The sequence below is a fragment of the Carlito syrichta genome, unplaced genomic scaffold (genome assembly GCF_000164805.1).
Source record: "Carlito syrichta isolate Samal-C Ts95f unplaced genomic scaffold, Tarsius_syrichta-2.0.1 Scaffold138367, whole genome shotgun sequence".
Lineage (NCBI taxonomy): Eukaryota > Metazoa > Chordata > Mammalia > Primates > Tarsiidae > Carlito > Carlito syrichta.
The window spans coordinates 96,009-111,901 of record NW_007082463.1 but is presented as its reverse complement, the minus strand read 5'-3'; the positions used below and the strand labels follow the sequence as shown (position 1 = coordinate 111,901).

The following is a 15,893-nucleotide window of genomic DNA, read 5'->3' as shown; positions in this document are numbered from 1 at the left end:
TCCCCTTTCTCCACAGTCCTGCCCTGGGCTGCTGACGGCGGCTACTCTGATCTTATGGTCTCAGTTAATGTAAGCACTGATCTGACTTGTCCAGTATCAGCTAAACTATCTAAATCTGGGCTGCAACATTGCCTGACTTTGTCTTCTGCCTTCAATCAGTTAGCAGCAGGCTGGCATGATGCAGCTTTTTTTCAAAGCCCCATGCCTCCAACCTTGGCTTCAGAAAGCAGAAATCTTTGGTACAGTTACCTCTGTGAACTTTACCCATCGTACCCCCTTGCCTCTTCCTCCCTCTTTCCCCATTCTGGCTACTGTTCTGTGGTAGATTCCCAGGCATCAGAAGAGTTATCAATTAAGCAAAAGCTGCAAACAGTTCTGACCTTGAGCAGTAACTGATAGTTGTTAGCTCCTGGTGCTGGCCAGCAGCCTCAATGGCAGTATCAGAGGGAGGATGCTGTCACCTCAGCTGATCTACTCTGCACCTTGCAGTTGTCACACCATTTCGGCTCTTGTTTGAGGTTTTGCCTGCCATCTGAAGGTCAATGCACAGTCTTCATTGCTTTAGTGACCCAGTTGTACCATAGTTCTTCCCTCATCTTTACCCCTTGCATCAACTCAACATTTGAGTGGACTTAACATTCTTCCTTTTTTTCTCAGCAACTCAAACTAGCAAAAGCACAGTGCATATTAAATGTCTTTCTTCCATGACAGTCAGCGTTATAATAGATTCAATATAGTTTGCTGACGGGATTTTGTTAAGCATCCTTTTTTGTTCCAGTCATAGAGCGGGATACTTAGCCTTCTTCTATTGCATCTAATCGTTGTGATAGGCCTATGAGGTAGGTTTTACTCTCGCCTTTTCACAGATGGAGAAACAGAGGTTCACAGACATGAAATAGCTTGTTCAGAGTCACCCGGGTTGTAAGGTGTAGAAATGAGGCTTGAACCTAGGTTTCTTGGGTCCAAGATTAGGACTCTTTATCTTTATACCACATTCTATCTCTTTAGTTGCTTTGGCCATCTTCCCTTTTCTATTTTTCTAAGAACTTACTTTGGAGGGCACAAAACTATACAAGGCTATTTTTCCGCCTTAATTTTACTACCTCTTACCAGTCCTGGTTTTGCAAAGAGCAGGTCTGTAGATTCCACAGAGGGACTTAACACTTTCCTTTGGGGGAATGAAGAAGGAGGAGGAATATATCCTACTTACTTACATGTATTTACTTATTTATTCAGGCATAGTGCTATGCAATGAGAGAAAAAAAGATGAAAGACCATGGTCCCTGACTTCTAAAGGTCCATGGTTGAGGCTGATATGCAAGCAACCAGTTCCAGCCCAGTGTGATCCATGTTCTAATGGTGTGAGAATAAGTTCCAATGGGAGCATTGGGCAAGGGGCCCTTCATTCTACTTGAGGTATTGAGATAAAAGTGGAGAGCAGACTATGGACTGGAACCCTATAGCATGGGCTTACTATGGCATATAGATTTAGGCGCTCTTCTTAGCTCCTTTCTCTGTCTTGACTGGAGAGAAAAGATTTCAATAGGTGGCATACTTTTGGACTTGGAGGAAGGATGATTGTAAGGCCTTGCCCTGTCACAGAGCCATCAATTCTCCACTGGGTGACTAATGCTATGAGTGGCACTTTCATCTGCTCTAAAAGTATTAGGAACAGACTTGCTCTTGCAGTAATGGGTTTTGCTGGCCAATATCCACATTTTCTTGTTTGGACTCATTCTGCTTTAATAATCTACTGTTTTTATTCTTCGTTTTTCTTGGAGCCTAACTCCAGATTTCTTTACAAGCATAAATAATGACTAAGGAAGCAAGGAAGCTTGAAGGTGAACATGGAGGAGTATCACAGGAAGAAAGAGATAATTCTCGGAAACAAGAGGAAACAACTTCCCCCTACTCTGTGTCTTCAGGTTGGGTGTAAGTGGGTATAAGGAAAGGTGGAAGAAAGTTGCTTAAGGTTGAAGACTGATGACTATCAGGTCCCCCCAAAATCTGCAAATGTAAGATTCTTTGTTTATGGCCATTTGATAGAGAATAGGGATGGAAGGAACAGGTTAGGCTAGAGAAGGGAGATCAAGTTTGTAGTACAAGCCAGATTGTGAACCACAGTTGAAAAGGAAGTACAATTTGTTAGAAAGACCATAGGCTCAAAAGGCTTAGTGGTTAAAAGCCCAAACTCTAGAGTCTCCCTGATGTGAGCTTTAATTCTGGCTCTGCCTTTTCTTTTTTTTTGAGTTGGAGTCTCACTTGGTCGCCCAGACTGGAGTGCAGTGGCCACTCCCAGCCACCGCAGCCTCACCTCCTGGGCTCCGGCGATCCTTCTGCCTCAACCTTCCGAGTAGCCGAATTACAGGCATGCACTACCACGCCCGGCTGATTTTTTTGATTTATTGTAGAGATGAGGTCTCGCTGCCCAGGCAGGTTTCGAACCCGCGGGCTCAGACAATTCACTCACCTCAGCCTCCCAAAGGCATGGGATTACAGGCTGAGCCACCGAAACCAGCTGGCTCTGCCTTTTCTTAACTGTGGGACCTTTGGCAAGTCACAACCTCTCTGAGCCTTAGTTTTCTCATTTGTATAATGATGGTAATAATTGTGCCTATAGGATTACTATAACAACAAAGTGAGACATCAATGTGCCTAGCACATCACGGATACTCAGTAAATGGTAGGAGTTGTTTTGCTTTTATGGGAGTCTATTCTCAGCAACATGATATTAGTTAGGTCAGAGTTACTTCTCTGAATCAGTTTTCTCAACTGTAAGTGGGGATAATACTGCCATTGAAGGCAAGGTTTTTTCAGAGATGAAGTTTGATTAAGTATACAGAGTATCTGGTTGTATAATAGAGGTTTAAGAAGTGATATTGTCACTAGGTAACAACCTCTCAGGAAATGGCAGGTATGGAAGTTGGGGATATCTACTCTTCTGTATTGGGAAGCCTATGAGGAGCCTCAAACCTAAAATGTAGATGGCATAAAAGAGCTCAGAGTTGTGTTTTCTACCCTCGACCTGACTCTGACTATGCCAAACACCCAGAAAGAAATGAGCCATTGTTGAGAGGAAGGGACATGGAAGGATTTTTGACCAACTCTCAGGGTCCAGCTCAAGTCTTATTCTGTCCATGAAGTCTTCTGACAACTCTGCTTCAGGTAATTCTGCCTTACTTCACTTCTTTTGGCATCCAAGTTTGGCCCTCTGATGTAGATGCTTAGTTATAGTTTTCACACTTGTTCTCATGAGTATGATTTCTCTTTCCAATTCAGTTTTAAACTCCTGGAGGGCAGGGTCTATGTCACATCATTTGCATACATTCCTTGTGAGAGCGTAAGGTTAGAAACAAAAGCCCTCAAGAAACCTCCATGTTGAATACCATTCAATTTAGGTTTCAGGGAGAGAGATTGAGATTTTTAAAGATGGTTAAGCACATGATCAAAACTGACTTCTAGAGTACTCCAAAAACAGCATATAAAAGTCAACAGGGAGAGAGAGAGGTGTAGAGACTTATATCATAGACGCCTTCCTCTGAAAAACAGTCCAGGCTGCTTAATTGTACTGGTAAGGAAGTGATATGCTAAAGGTCACACAGTAAGTTATTTGAATCAGGTTTCTTGACTCCCAGTTACATTACTCTTTCCTCTCTGCCTCACCACTTTGACATGTAGCTTAACTGTGACTGAGACAAACTGGATGCAAGAGAAAACAACATTGGGGTTTTTCAGCCAAGAAAACCCTTTGCTGCTAGTTTGAAGCTTGATCTGTAACGAGCCATCATTTGGGTGTCTCAGTAGAGTATCTAGGAGGACACAAAGTTAAGGGTATTTGTTTTCCAAAGTCCTAGGTCATTTGGATGTGTTTGTAACTTGGGAATGAATGGAGTTCATATTTTGAGGATGTCATCAGTTTCTCATCAAGGGAAGTGATAGTCCTGGGATGGACATGACTTCAGGTAGAGATGTTTTCTGGCTCTGACAGTCCAGCATATTTTTTCTGTCAGATTCCTCCTCTAGTAACCAGTAGAAATGGGACAGCACTTTCAGTTCTGGTAATCGGTAGGCTGCAATGAGGAAACAACTTTGTGTGGCCTACTGGTCCTCAACCCTGGCTGCACATAGCATTACCCAGGAAGCTTTAAAAAATACCCATGCCCAGATCCCACCCCCCAGGATTTTTGATGTTCTAATGTGTTGCCAGGGCTGAAAACTACTAGTAGTTGGGACTACATAGATTTCTGAAATCAGATGGACCTATATCTATTGCTGATCAACCATGGGGTTTCTTCTCATCTCTGAGTCTCTGTTTCCTCAACTGTAGAACAGGGAAAATGCTTTCTACCTTGCAAGAGTGTAACCAGTGTTAAATTAGAAAATATACATAAAGCACTGAGCATGGTGTCACAGTGCCTGAAACAAGTGTGTAGTAAAAGGTAGCTAAATTTTTTCCAGTATTTTTTATTATCATTATTATTATTTATAATTTTGTATTACTAATTATGACAACTAAACAGCAGACAATGGAGAAAGTAGTGGATGGGAAAATGCGCGATGGGTTTAAATCCTCTGTCATTTATCTAGCCTTATGGTTGTGGGTAAGTCAGTTTATTTTTCTGAAACTCAGTTTCATTCTCTGTCAGATGGTAATAGTAAGGACTATCTATTCTTCCCTGCCAGACTTATTGTAAACATCAAGCAGTTATCATCTGGGAGAGTACTTTGAACAGTATAAAATGTGTTAGAAAAATTGGATAATTATTATCATTTTGGGTATTTTCTTTCTTTCTTTTTTTCCCTGCAATTTTATATACCCAGCCTGATGGAATGGCATGTCCAGAAATGTAAGATACTGAATAAGAGTAAATGGGGAGAGAGAATTTGAATGTGTGCATGTGAATAGTGTTTTGTTCATTCCTTCATTAGACCACTAACCACACTATATTATCATTGTCTCTTTTCATATATGTCTCCCTTACCAGAATGGCTAGATGAATTAAAAAAAACCTTCCATGATAATATATAAGCACTTCATGAATATTTATGTGGGTGGAAATTATATATACCTGCTAGGGTGTTCACAGGAGTGAGATTTTAGCTGAGTCTTGAGGAATGGTTACAGCACAGATCAGACATGTAAACAAGGACATTCTCATAGTATAGGGCAAGAAGCAGGGCAGAGTCTGACCCTTTCTTGTCCTGCTATATGCTAGGCACTGTCTGTAGGATATCTAATTTAGTCCTTAACGTCACCTTGTGAGGAGAGGTTGTTAACACCCGCTTCCCAGTTGAGGAAATTAATCATCAAAGAGGTAAAGTTAACTGTCCAGGGTCTCACAATTTGGAAGTAATAGAAAAAGGCCCCAAGGCCGGATCTGTATAACTCCAAACTGTGTCTCACTTAGAAGTAAGAGTCTAAGGCTCGCTTTAATGGGGCAGTGAGGAGACCCTTTGGACTAGAGTAGAGCTGGTGGTTAAATTTCAAGATTAGTGCCTGGGGCAGTAATTTGGCACTAGCTCATTCTAGAGGGGCCTAGAGTTTCTGTGAAGGAGTTTGAACTTTATCTTGCACATTTTAGAATTGCTGGGTAGGTCTTTAACAAGAGGGGAAACAGTACAAAAAACACTGAAGGTAAATTTTACAGCAGGATTACCTAGATTCAATTTAATATGTTTTCACATCTGCTGTCAACATTTTTGTAGAAAAAAAAGAATGAATATTATCACCTACTAACAAAAATCAAATGAATCTCAAGATCTCCTAACACTCTTGCAGCACTGAGCACATCAATTTCAGTATGGTCTTCATCAGGCCATGAGCACTTTTTCACTTGATATTATTTCATATGCATGTCTTTGTTTTGACATGGTCCAAATTTTTGTCAGGTCATGCATAATATGTATCTGTTAAATACTTGTATTAATTGAATTGTTTGTATAGCCTTTGTGATCGAGTCTGATGTTTTGCTGTTAAGATGCATGTTTTTGTGCCAATTGCTTTTTCTTAAGTTTTTTTTCTCTCTTGGGTTAATTTATTTCGGCCTGCTCTCCAAAGTGGAATTACTGAATCAAGTATGAACTGTCTCATATGTATAATTTTGCATTTCATCTACGTTGTTTCAGAATGCTTGATGGCTATTTAGAGAGGATAAGGCCAGTTCACAATGCCACCAGCAATGTACAAGTGTACTAGTTTCACCATAGTTCTACCAGAACCATCTTATTAAAAAGCATTTATATTTATTTTGTACTGACTGACCAGAAAACTAGAGACATGGAGACAGGGAGGTGATTTAGGTTACGGCAGTGATAGTCAAGGCCTAAGTGAAAAAGATCTGGATTTGAGTGATGGTGAAGTTAGCAAATTAAATTTATAAGCACTTACCATGTGCCTGGCCCTGTACTAAACATATTAGTCCCTAATTTAATCCTCTCACTATCCCTGTAAGATAATGTATTATTGACCTTGATTCTATAGTTGAGGAAAGCAAGACTTAGGAAACTGATATGACACACCTAAGGTATCTGAAGTTCCAGAGCTGGGGTTCAATATAGACTTTCTGAAGGGACAACTACCAGAAGAATTACAAAAGAACAAGCCAGAGTTGTTAGTGACCAAGAAGAAATGGGGGCCAAGGAAGGTGGCCCAAGTAACTCTGATATTGTGTGCTTGCTTATGACTAGTGTTCCTTTAGACTAACCATCCAAGTTCCTGGTGTTGTTCTCTTTTCCAGGGGATGCTGACAGTTTCAGCAAAATGCGGCCTCCAGGAGAAAAGCCAACCATCATCCGTCCCCCAGTCAGGCCCCCAGACCCTCCCTGCAGGGCAGCTACTCCCCAGAAGCCAGAACCAAAGCCAGATATTGTGGCTTGCAATGCAGGGGAAATCCCATCATCTGTGTAAGTATTGTTGTTCCTCAGACTTGACCTAAGCCCTGTCCTAGGCCACTAGGAATGTTTTCAGGATCACCATATATCACCACTATTCTGGGATATCATTCACTTCATTGTCTAGGGGAATCTCGTAAGCCAGCCCTGTTTGGAGTGTTCCATTCAACACTCAGGGCTGAAAGATTTCCTTAAAGGTGAAAACTTTGAACCTTAGTACCTGCTAGGAGACCCATTTTTCTTAGCTGCCCTGATCTCTGTGATTTGATGACCTTCTCTTTTTAGCTTTTTTGGCTCTGGAAAGTTTTAAAAATTTTCTTCTTATTGCTACTGGTTTTTTGTTGTTGTTGTTGTTGTTGTTGTTGTTGTTTTGAGTTGGAGTCTCACTCTGTCGCCCAGACTGGAGTGCAGTGGCCGCTCCCGGCCACCGCAGCCTCGACCTGCTGGGCTCTGGCGATCCTTCCACCTCAGCCTTCCAAGTAGCCGGAATTACAGGTATGCGCTACCACGCCCGGCTGATTTTTTTATTTATTGTAGAGATGAGGTCTTGCTGCCTAGGCGGGTTTCGAACCCGCGGGCTCAGGCAATCCACTCACCTCAGCCTCCCAAAGGTGCGGGATTACAGGCTGAGCCACCGAACCCGGCTGCTACTGGTTTTAAAAGTAATTTATTGAACACATTTGTTCATTATACTTGTCCTTAAGGCTTTTTTTAAAATACAGTATAGGCAATGATTTTTTTTAAAAAAACCTTTCAAAATAACTCAGGTTCTCCAGAGAGCCTCTTGTAGGGTAGGAGCTGAGTTGTTGTCCAATAGGTCCTCCTTTTGAGGCTAGGCTACAAACCAAGAAACCAGGGAAGGAGTGGCTATGATGGGACCATAGCAGTGCTCAGGGACCAGCCTTGCTTGGCCACAACTAGCCTGGCTGTCCTCTCTTCAGTACTAGGACCCCTCTCCATATACTGCTGCTTGGTCTTCCCTGTTCTTGTCTTTTGTTTTCCATAATTGTTAAATTGGGGAAAAAGAAAAACAAAGTCTCCATAGCTTATACTAATTAGCTAAGTGTTTTATAAAATACCAACAGTTGCACTGGGTTTTACCTATTTTTCCCAAAGAAAAGTCTTAATGGGTAACATACTCAGACATGTTCTGAACCTATGGGACCAAAGGGTGTCAGCTATGACCTTGGGAGGTGTCTATGGGCTCTGGGTCATTTCACATTTTGGTACTTGGACTTCTGAGATCCAGGTCCTTTGTCAGTAAAGGCAGGGCCTGGCATTAGTGGTCTGTTTGGTTCAGGGTCTCCTGTCCTTTTCATTGGTCTCACAAATATTCCAGAGTAACTTATGGGACTTGATTGGCTTCTATTTGCAGGGTGGCTTCTAGGACCAAGTTCTTTGAAACAGCTTCCCGGAAAACAGGAAGGTAAGAAACACAAGTGACAAAAGAAAAACCAAATGACTTTTAAAAGTTTTTAAAATTATTATTTTAAAGATGTGAGGTACAATTCAGGATTAGGTACATAAGTGGTCATCGTACAGGTGAAGTTTGGGTCTCCCCTTCGTCCTGACTTTGCCTAAAACCAAGTGACTTTTTAATAAATGTATCATGTGTGTATCATCTGTGCTCACTCTTATAATCTCTGTTTTTATTTGTTTCTCTACAGTTCTGTCTGTCTCTATCTTTGATGCTTTCTCTCCCTCAGTTTTTTCTCTCTGTCTCTTTCTGTCTCTCACCTGTGTCTCTATTTGTCTTCCTCACACTTTTTATCACTGTCTTTGTGATTTTCAGTCTCTTCCTGTCTCTCTTTTTGTTTCTCTGCCTATGTCCCTGTTTCTTTTTGTCTTTCTGTTTCTCTCTTCATGTTACTCTTTCTGTTTCTGTTTTTCTCTCCATGTGTCTCTCTTTGTCTATCTCCATATCTGTTGTCTCTTTGCCTCTCCATTTCTCCATCTCTCTCTGCTCCTCTTTCTCTTTTTTCCTCTCTTATAAATACACATGTACATGTATCCTTGTGTATACACACACACACACACACACACACATCTGAAGCAGTATTTCAGACATTATACTCAATGTAAGTTTTATTTTTTATTAATTTACTTAGTTATACCCCATTATATTCTATAAGGGCAGCTGATGGGGTGTGTAGAGTACAAAACTCTAACCTGAGCAGCCTTAGGGTAAGCATGGCTTAAGGTAAAAACATTAGGCTTAGGCAACAGTTCTCAACCTGGATGCACATCTAAATTGCCTGGAAAACTTGGAGGAAATAAAATCACAGATTTCTGGCTCTCACTCTAGATCCATTAAAACAACATCTCCAAAATTGGGGCCTGGGAATCTGATTGCTTTATTTATTTTGTTTTTTCCCTTCTCATGTTCTCTCCCTCATTCCTTCCCCTTGTTTCTTCCTTCTTTTCTATTTGTTTGTTATTAAAACTTCTCAAGTGCTGGTACAGGCTGTCCAAGGCCTGGCATTTGGGATCCTTTGGACTAGAACACCTGGCCAACACCTTAGCCTTAAGGTTTTGTGAGTTTGTTTCATGTTGCTTATCAGAGAGTTTGAAATTGTGCTTCCTGACAGGTGACAAGAGTGTAACTCTTCTAGGTGATCCGTTAAAAGCAGAATAAAGTACCTTTCCCAGTAGTAGAGCTCGGGTATATTTGACATCCTCTAGTCAAAACTGTGGGACCTGACTCACCAGGACATGATTCTGCATAGCAGGTCATCCTAGCTCTTCTTGGCAGTGAGCCGTCATGAGCCTTAGGCTAGGCCAAATTATCCTTAGACAATAATTTACCATTTATTCTACCATAACAAATGAAAGTGAGATCAAGGCCCCAGATTTCTCTTACTGATAGCATAAAAGTAAAAGCTTTTACCTAGGAAGCTTTTAAAGTAAGCGTAACCAAATGTCTACCTTGGAAAGAAAAAAAGAAGAGAAGGAGAGAGAGAAAGTGCCTAATAGTCCTGATAAAGTACCCACCCATAAGCAGAACTACTTTCTTGTAGTTCTTCCTCCCTTCCTTGATAAACCATTTGAGAAATAAATACTAAGGAAGTAGAATGAAGTAAACTGGAATGAACAGAATCAACTGGATGTGTCTAAAGGAAAACTTTTTAGAGGAGGGGATATCTGAGCTAGGCCTTGAAAGATGAGTAGAAGTGCTCAGAAAAATGTGATAGGATTGATCTTTAGCTTTAGATAGGGAACCAAGGCATTGAGAAGAGAATATGCATGAGACTTGAACAAAGTCCAATAGAATCCTTAAGACAGGCCGACTTCTAATAGGGAAGCTATAGCCAAACTGTTTAGAGCATGAGAAGACTAGCAGCCATTCCCAGTGGGCTGGGATTTGTTAGCCAGTGCTCAAGGACCTATGGGAGCTGCGGCCAAAGCAGACACATCAGGCTGGGGTACCACTCTACATACCCTATGGCCAGGCTTCTAAAACCTATATTTAATCCTGTTCTTATCCCTAGATTCCATCTTGGCAAGAGTGTAGGTAAGATCCAAGTGAGTACCTGCCCTCCAGTATGTCATGAGCCACTATCCTAGGTACCCACAGGCCCCTCCCATTCAGCATCTACATAGGGAAAGCATCTCTTCCATTTAGACATCCACTTTATAACCACCACTTGTATCAGTGCATCCCCATGCTGGTCCCTGATCAAAATCCTCGAAGTCACACAGTCAGTCCTATTTGTGGTTATTATTGTCAAGCTCTTCTATCACCCCTAGTGAAAATGACAATCTGTTTAACCTTAGTCCTGTCCTTTTTTTGCTTCCCATTTGTATACCTAACTGTACCCTGCCATTTGAATGACATCACTCCTTCATTCATTTCCCTTCTGTAGCAATTTTTAAAAAAATAACTCAAAAGAAAATGAGTAGTTGTTCATCAGGCAGGGAGGGAGGACATTTCAGAGAGGGAGAACAACTTATTCAAGACAGGTTCAGAAGTAATTAGTGTTCCATTGTGGCTAGAATGTGGGAATGAGAAGCGGAAAGATTAGCTGAAAAGTAAGACCAGGAAGATAGGTTGGTGCTAGATTGTGAAGGTCTTATATGCATTTTAGGCAGTGCATTTTCTTATATGGCATACCAAGGTGTTTGGTATTTATACTGTAATTCGTGGGCAGAGGAGTCACAGAAAGGGGGGAAGAATTTTAAGCATGACAATGCATATTCTGAGCTGACTGGGTTATAGAAAGATCACTCTGGTGGTAGTGGGAAAGATAGATGGTAGAGTAAAGACTGGAGGCAGGGAGACCAGTTGGGAGACTAACTGTCCTGGCAGGAGCCTGTGAAGCCCTGGCCTATGGCATTGCCAGTGGGAGTGGAAGAGAAAAAGAGAGATTTGAGATAGGCGCAGTAAGACCTTGCTGACTTTTCAAACATGGGACATTGGAGAAGGCTTGAGAAAGAGAAAAGTCTGATGTGGGCAGTTATATAGATGGTACAATAATGAATCATGGAAAAGCAGATTTTATGGGAAAGTTGCTCAATTTTGGATACAGTGATTTTGAAGACACCTTGGCACATCCAGGTAGAGATGTTCAATGGGCTCTCTAAACCTGCCAGAGAAGTAGCTCAAACTATAAACATGGAGTTAGATGCTTTGAAACATCTGGGCGGAATCACTTTTCTATTTTTCAAATGGTCTCTTTGACACTGGGCTGGAAGGGCCCTCTATCCCCTTGCCTTTCCTTTCCAGTCCTAATTTTTAGTATCTTAATGAAATGTCTTTCTTTATCCACAGTTCTCAAGGCAGACTTCCTGGAGATGAAAGTTGAGGCCACAGGTATGTAGTCTCCACCCCTGATTACAGAATCTTGTTCCACATAAGCCTTCTCTAAGAGATGTGATTGTTTGAGGACTGGAATACCATGTAGGTCCAGAGGGTGGGAACTCATCTTCATATCTCAGTTTATTGCTCTATGATTGGGTGATACTTAAACTTAGTGCCTTTCAATTCCAAGATTTTGTGTGATTTTAAGTCACCAGTTTCTTTCCTTTCTTTCTCTGCCAGCCAAACTGTGGTGTAGTTTTACAGATTGCCTTTGAATAAAATGTATTAGAAAACGTAGACTGTAACATTTTAGGTAGTGCATTTTCTTCTCTGAGCCTCAGTTTCCCAATTTGTAAAATGAGGTTAGGACCTTCTAACTTTGATGCCCTCTGGGTCTTTAAGGAAACCAGTAGCCTCCCTTTTGTTGCTATAACAGGTGCCAAGAGCCTATCTTAGTACCTGTAGCTAAATATTGACCTCCCATATGACCCCACAATCCCCCTACTGGGAATATACCCTGCAGAACTCAAATCACTCTATAAAAAAGATACCTGCACACGTATGTTTATCACAGCATTGTTCACAATAACAAGAACCTGGAAGCAACCATGCTGTCCATCAAAAGAGGACTGGATTAAAAAATATGGTACATATACATGATGGAATACTACGCAGCCATAAAAAAGAACAAAATCATGAATTTTGCAGCAACCTGGATGGAACTAGAGTCTATAATACTGAGTGATCCCTCACAGAAACAAAGATCTGAGTGTCACATGTTCTCACTCATATAGTGGACCTTGAACACCCAACATAATACTATGAGAAAATGACTGACAGTGGTGGGAAACTATGGGGGGAGAGGGGAAGGGAGATGGGATTAACGGTAGTAAATATCTGTCTGGGGATGGGGAGACATCTCTTATCAACAAGGGTGCCTGAACAAAGCATATTTGTATACCTAACCTTTAACTGTACCCCACAATATCATAATAAAAAATATTGATTATAAAAAAAAGTTTCTGTAGCTGGGTTTCATCCCTTCACACCAAGCCACTATTTCAGTCTTACCCAACTGAACCTCCTCCTTAGTCCTTTATATTTGTCTGATGCAAATCATTTTCACATCCATTATCTCATTCAATCCACATCACATGCCAGAAGTAGGGAGAATTATATATAACTCAATAAACAAAGGAACAGAAGTTCAGAAGGAATAAGTGACTTTCTAAGGTCACTTTCTAAGACTCAGGGGTAAGGGAAATTCCTATCTCTACCTAGGAGTCCTGATTGCTTGACTGTCAGATTGCTGGCATGATGTAACCTGATATACACATAAAAGAGATCCACATATCTGGAGCTTGGCTTTCCATGTGGTCCCTGGCCTTCTTTTTTTCCTATTACTGCCAGTCCTCAGAGGTCCATAGACAGATAAGCTTCTCCTTATCAGCCCCCGTGGAGGTGAGGTCTGGGTAAAAGGAAGTTTGGGTTTATTATAGGGCCATAAAGTCAGTGGACATGACGCAGGGGGATAATCTCAGAGGTTCTAGTATAAGGCTTCTGCTTCCCCAGACAGAATTTTTGGTAATTAGAGTTGAAATTGAAGGCACAGTCTCCAGACCTGATCTTAGCACCATCTTAGGCCTGTTTCAAGGTACCTGAGTTGTAAGGGCTTTTCCCAGTGAGCCTCTGTTGCTCAGAAGATGAGCTACCAATTGTAGGGTTAGCTACCTACCAAGAGAGGCCCCACCACTCAGTGGCTGTTAAGTACTTGACCACTTTTAGCTAATTTGTCACTCTCTTCTTTCCCTTTCAGGTTGTAAAAGCCTTGGCCTCAGGGGGCCCTTTCCAGGTTCTGAAAGGGTCTTCTTCAAACCCTTGTGTGTGGAGTCATTTTGTGCTGAAGAGCAGCTCTTTCCAGGCCCTGCATGTTCAGGCTCTGGAATGCTGTAAAATAAGGGCACATGTCCTAGACACATGTTTATTTCTCCTTTGTATCCTGTCTTCATCCTCTTAGAAGGTTTATCTTGAGTTTCTGTAACACTGTGAATAGCTGGACTCCCTCAAGCCAGACTCTGCTAAAACCAAGATATCTACTTACCTGAGTTGAGGAGCGGAGCCTGGTTTTCAACTCTTCCCCGAACTTCTGCTTCCTCAAAAGGCCATCGAACTCTGAAAGATTTGGAGCTTAAAGACTGATTTCAAGGTCTTACCTAGAACTAAAGGCCACCGGAGTTGGGCCATTGCTTACTTTGGTTGGAGGGGAGTAGAAATGTTTGTCAAACTTTGGGGAATCTTAACATGTTTCTCACTGAGGATATGGACACTGGTGCCAGGTCGATGCTGTGGCCCTGCAGTATGTTGCCAAGAACTTGTCTGCTTCTATGGAGCCAGACAGCATGAGTGATACCGTCATAACCCCTCCATGTGGACTTAGGAAGGTGGCCTTCCTACTGTTAGATACAGCTGCTTAGAACAAATCTGCAAAGCATGTTTTGCATGTCAAAACCTAGGTCTATTTGGATGATTCTTTCTCCTGTTTTCTCCTAACAATTTATTTTCCAAGCAATCAAGAAAAAAACAAAAAAGTACTCTTTTTAAAAAGACAGACTGTGTTTGTCCTGTAGGTGTTCCATTTGGGGGTCAAATGCTAGAAAAAGTATAAGGTGGATTAAGGCCAGGCAGCTGTCACTGTTACTTCATGTTTGCCTTCTGCAGATAAACTCTCTTATCTCCTGAAATAAGCAATTCTTGACCCATTGTCCATGGATTTGGGAACTCCATGATGCCCCCAAGATGGTATGTAGAATTCCATTACAATACACCTTTTCTGGGGAGATGGTCTATACCATTCTACTGAATTTCAAATGGATCTGTGACCCAAAGAAAGTTAAGAATCATAGCCCTTGAGATAAGAGATTATTTCGCAACCCATAGAGTATTTGATTGGAAGCGCTTTTCAAAATCATGTAGTCTGCCTAGTTTACAGGTGCAGAAACTCAGGTAAGACAAGTTATGACCATGCCAGGACAAGATCCCAGGTCCATGGGCTCCTCTGCAAGGTTCTTTCCATTACTCTGTACTTAACTAGCAAAAGATCTTATGACTGATGGCTTTAGTAGCCGTCGTTTCAGGGGTTTGGTTTCTGCCCTCTTTCTTGAGCCCATATTTGCCACCAAGTACAAAACTTCGAGATATAAGACTCTGGTCTCCTTCTGAATCATTAGAAAGGAACTAAAATAAAGTGGTGTAGTGAGGTAGACATCTGAGGAATAGACATTTCTGATTCCTGTTTGTTGAAAAGAAGCTGCTGGAGAGAGCATTAATGCTTGTGTTTCTATGCAGATACCTGGGCTGTAGCCTATCTTTAGTGTCTATTTAATTATAATGTGGTCCAGTGTGAACAAAAGGGCTTTCCTACTTGCACTCTTCTAGCAAGGCCCTGTTAGTACACTGATTGTAGTACTAAGAGAAGAACATAGGTAAGGAGATAAAAAGAGAGAGAGTGCATGCACGTTCTCTCACACACATATCCAAATGAACTCTGAGATGCCTTTGGAACAGTGTTACTAAAAGGCAGTGGTCACTCTCAAGACTCAACTCCAAACATTTTTTATTGGTGAGTTAGGAACATGTAGGCCAAGAATACTGAGAACCTTTTTGAAAGTAATTGAGTGGAACTTGATGCCATTCTAAATTAAATCAAGGCATGCCCAGGTAACCACATTGAACTCTCTCCACTCTTCCGTCTCAAAGGCCAAGTTGTTAAGAAACCAGCAGCAAGAGGGCCAAGTGGCCATGATTTCACCTGCTGCTTATCTCCAAAGGGAGTATCTGTGAGGCCTACTGGCCTCACCTGGGAAGGACATTCTGATCTCAGAGCTGTGGCCTCCCTGCTTTATCCTATTATGTGACTAACTAAAGCAGGCCAGGTGTGCAGATTTTGGCTAGAGAAGCAGCAGCTAATGGACCCTCAGTACCTTTGAAGATGGTAGAGATATAGTTTTTTTTTTTGAGTTGGAGTCTCACTCTGTCACCTAGACTGGAGTGCAGTGGCCGCTCCCAGCCACCGCAGCCTCGACCTGCTGGGATCCGGCGATCCTTCTGCCTCAGCCTTCCAAGTAGCTGGAACTACAGGCGCGCGCTACCACGCCCGGTTAATTTTTTGATTTATTGTAGAGATGAGGTCTCGCCTGCCTAGGTG

The 15,893-nt window shown here is 41.8% G+C and overlaps 1 protein-coding gene across 1 annotated transcript in view; it reads left to right on the top strand.

The window, feature by feature from the left end:
- Positions 1-14,430, top strand: part of OPHN1 (oligophrenin 1) — a gene marked incomplete at its 5' end in the record, with an annotated part of 165,607 nt that extends 151,177 nt beyond the window's left edge. Inside the window, 4 exons of the mRNA XM_008049831.2 lie at positions 6,738-6,903; positions 8,267-8,317; positions 11,660-11,701; positions 13,506-14,430. Of these exons, the coding sequence (XP_008048022.1) occupies positions 6,738-6,903; positions 8,267-8,317; positions 11,660-11,693 (251 nt within the window). The remainder of the gene's footprint in view (positions 1-6,737; positions 6,904-8,266; positions 8,318-11,659; positions 11,702-13,505) is intronic.
- Positions 14,431-15,893: the final 1,463 nt, after the last annotated feature.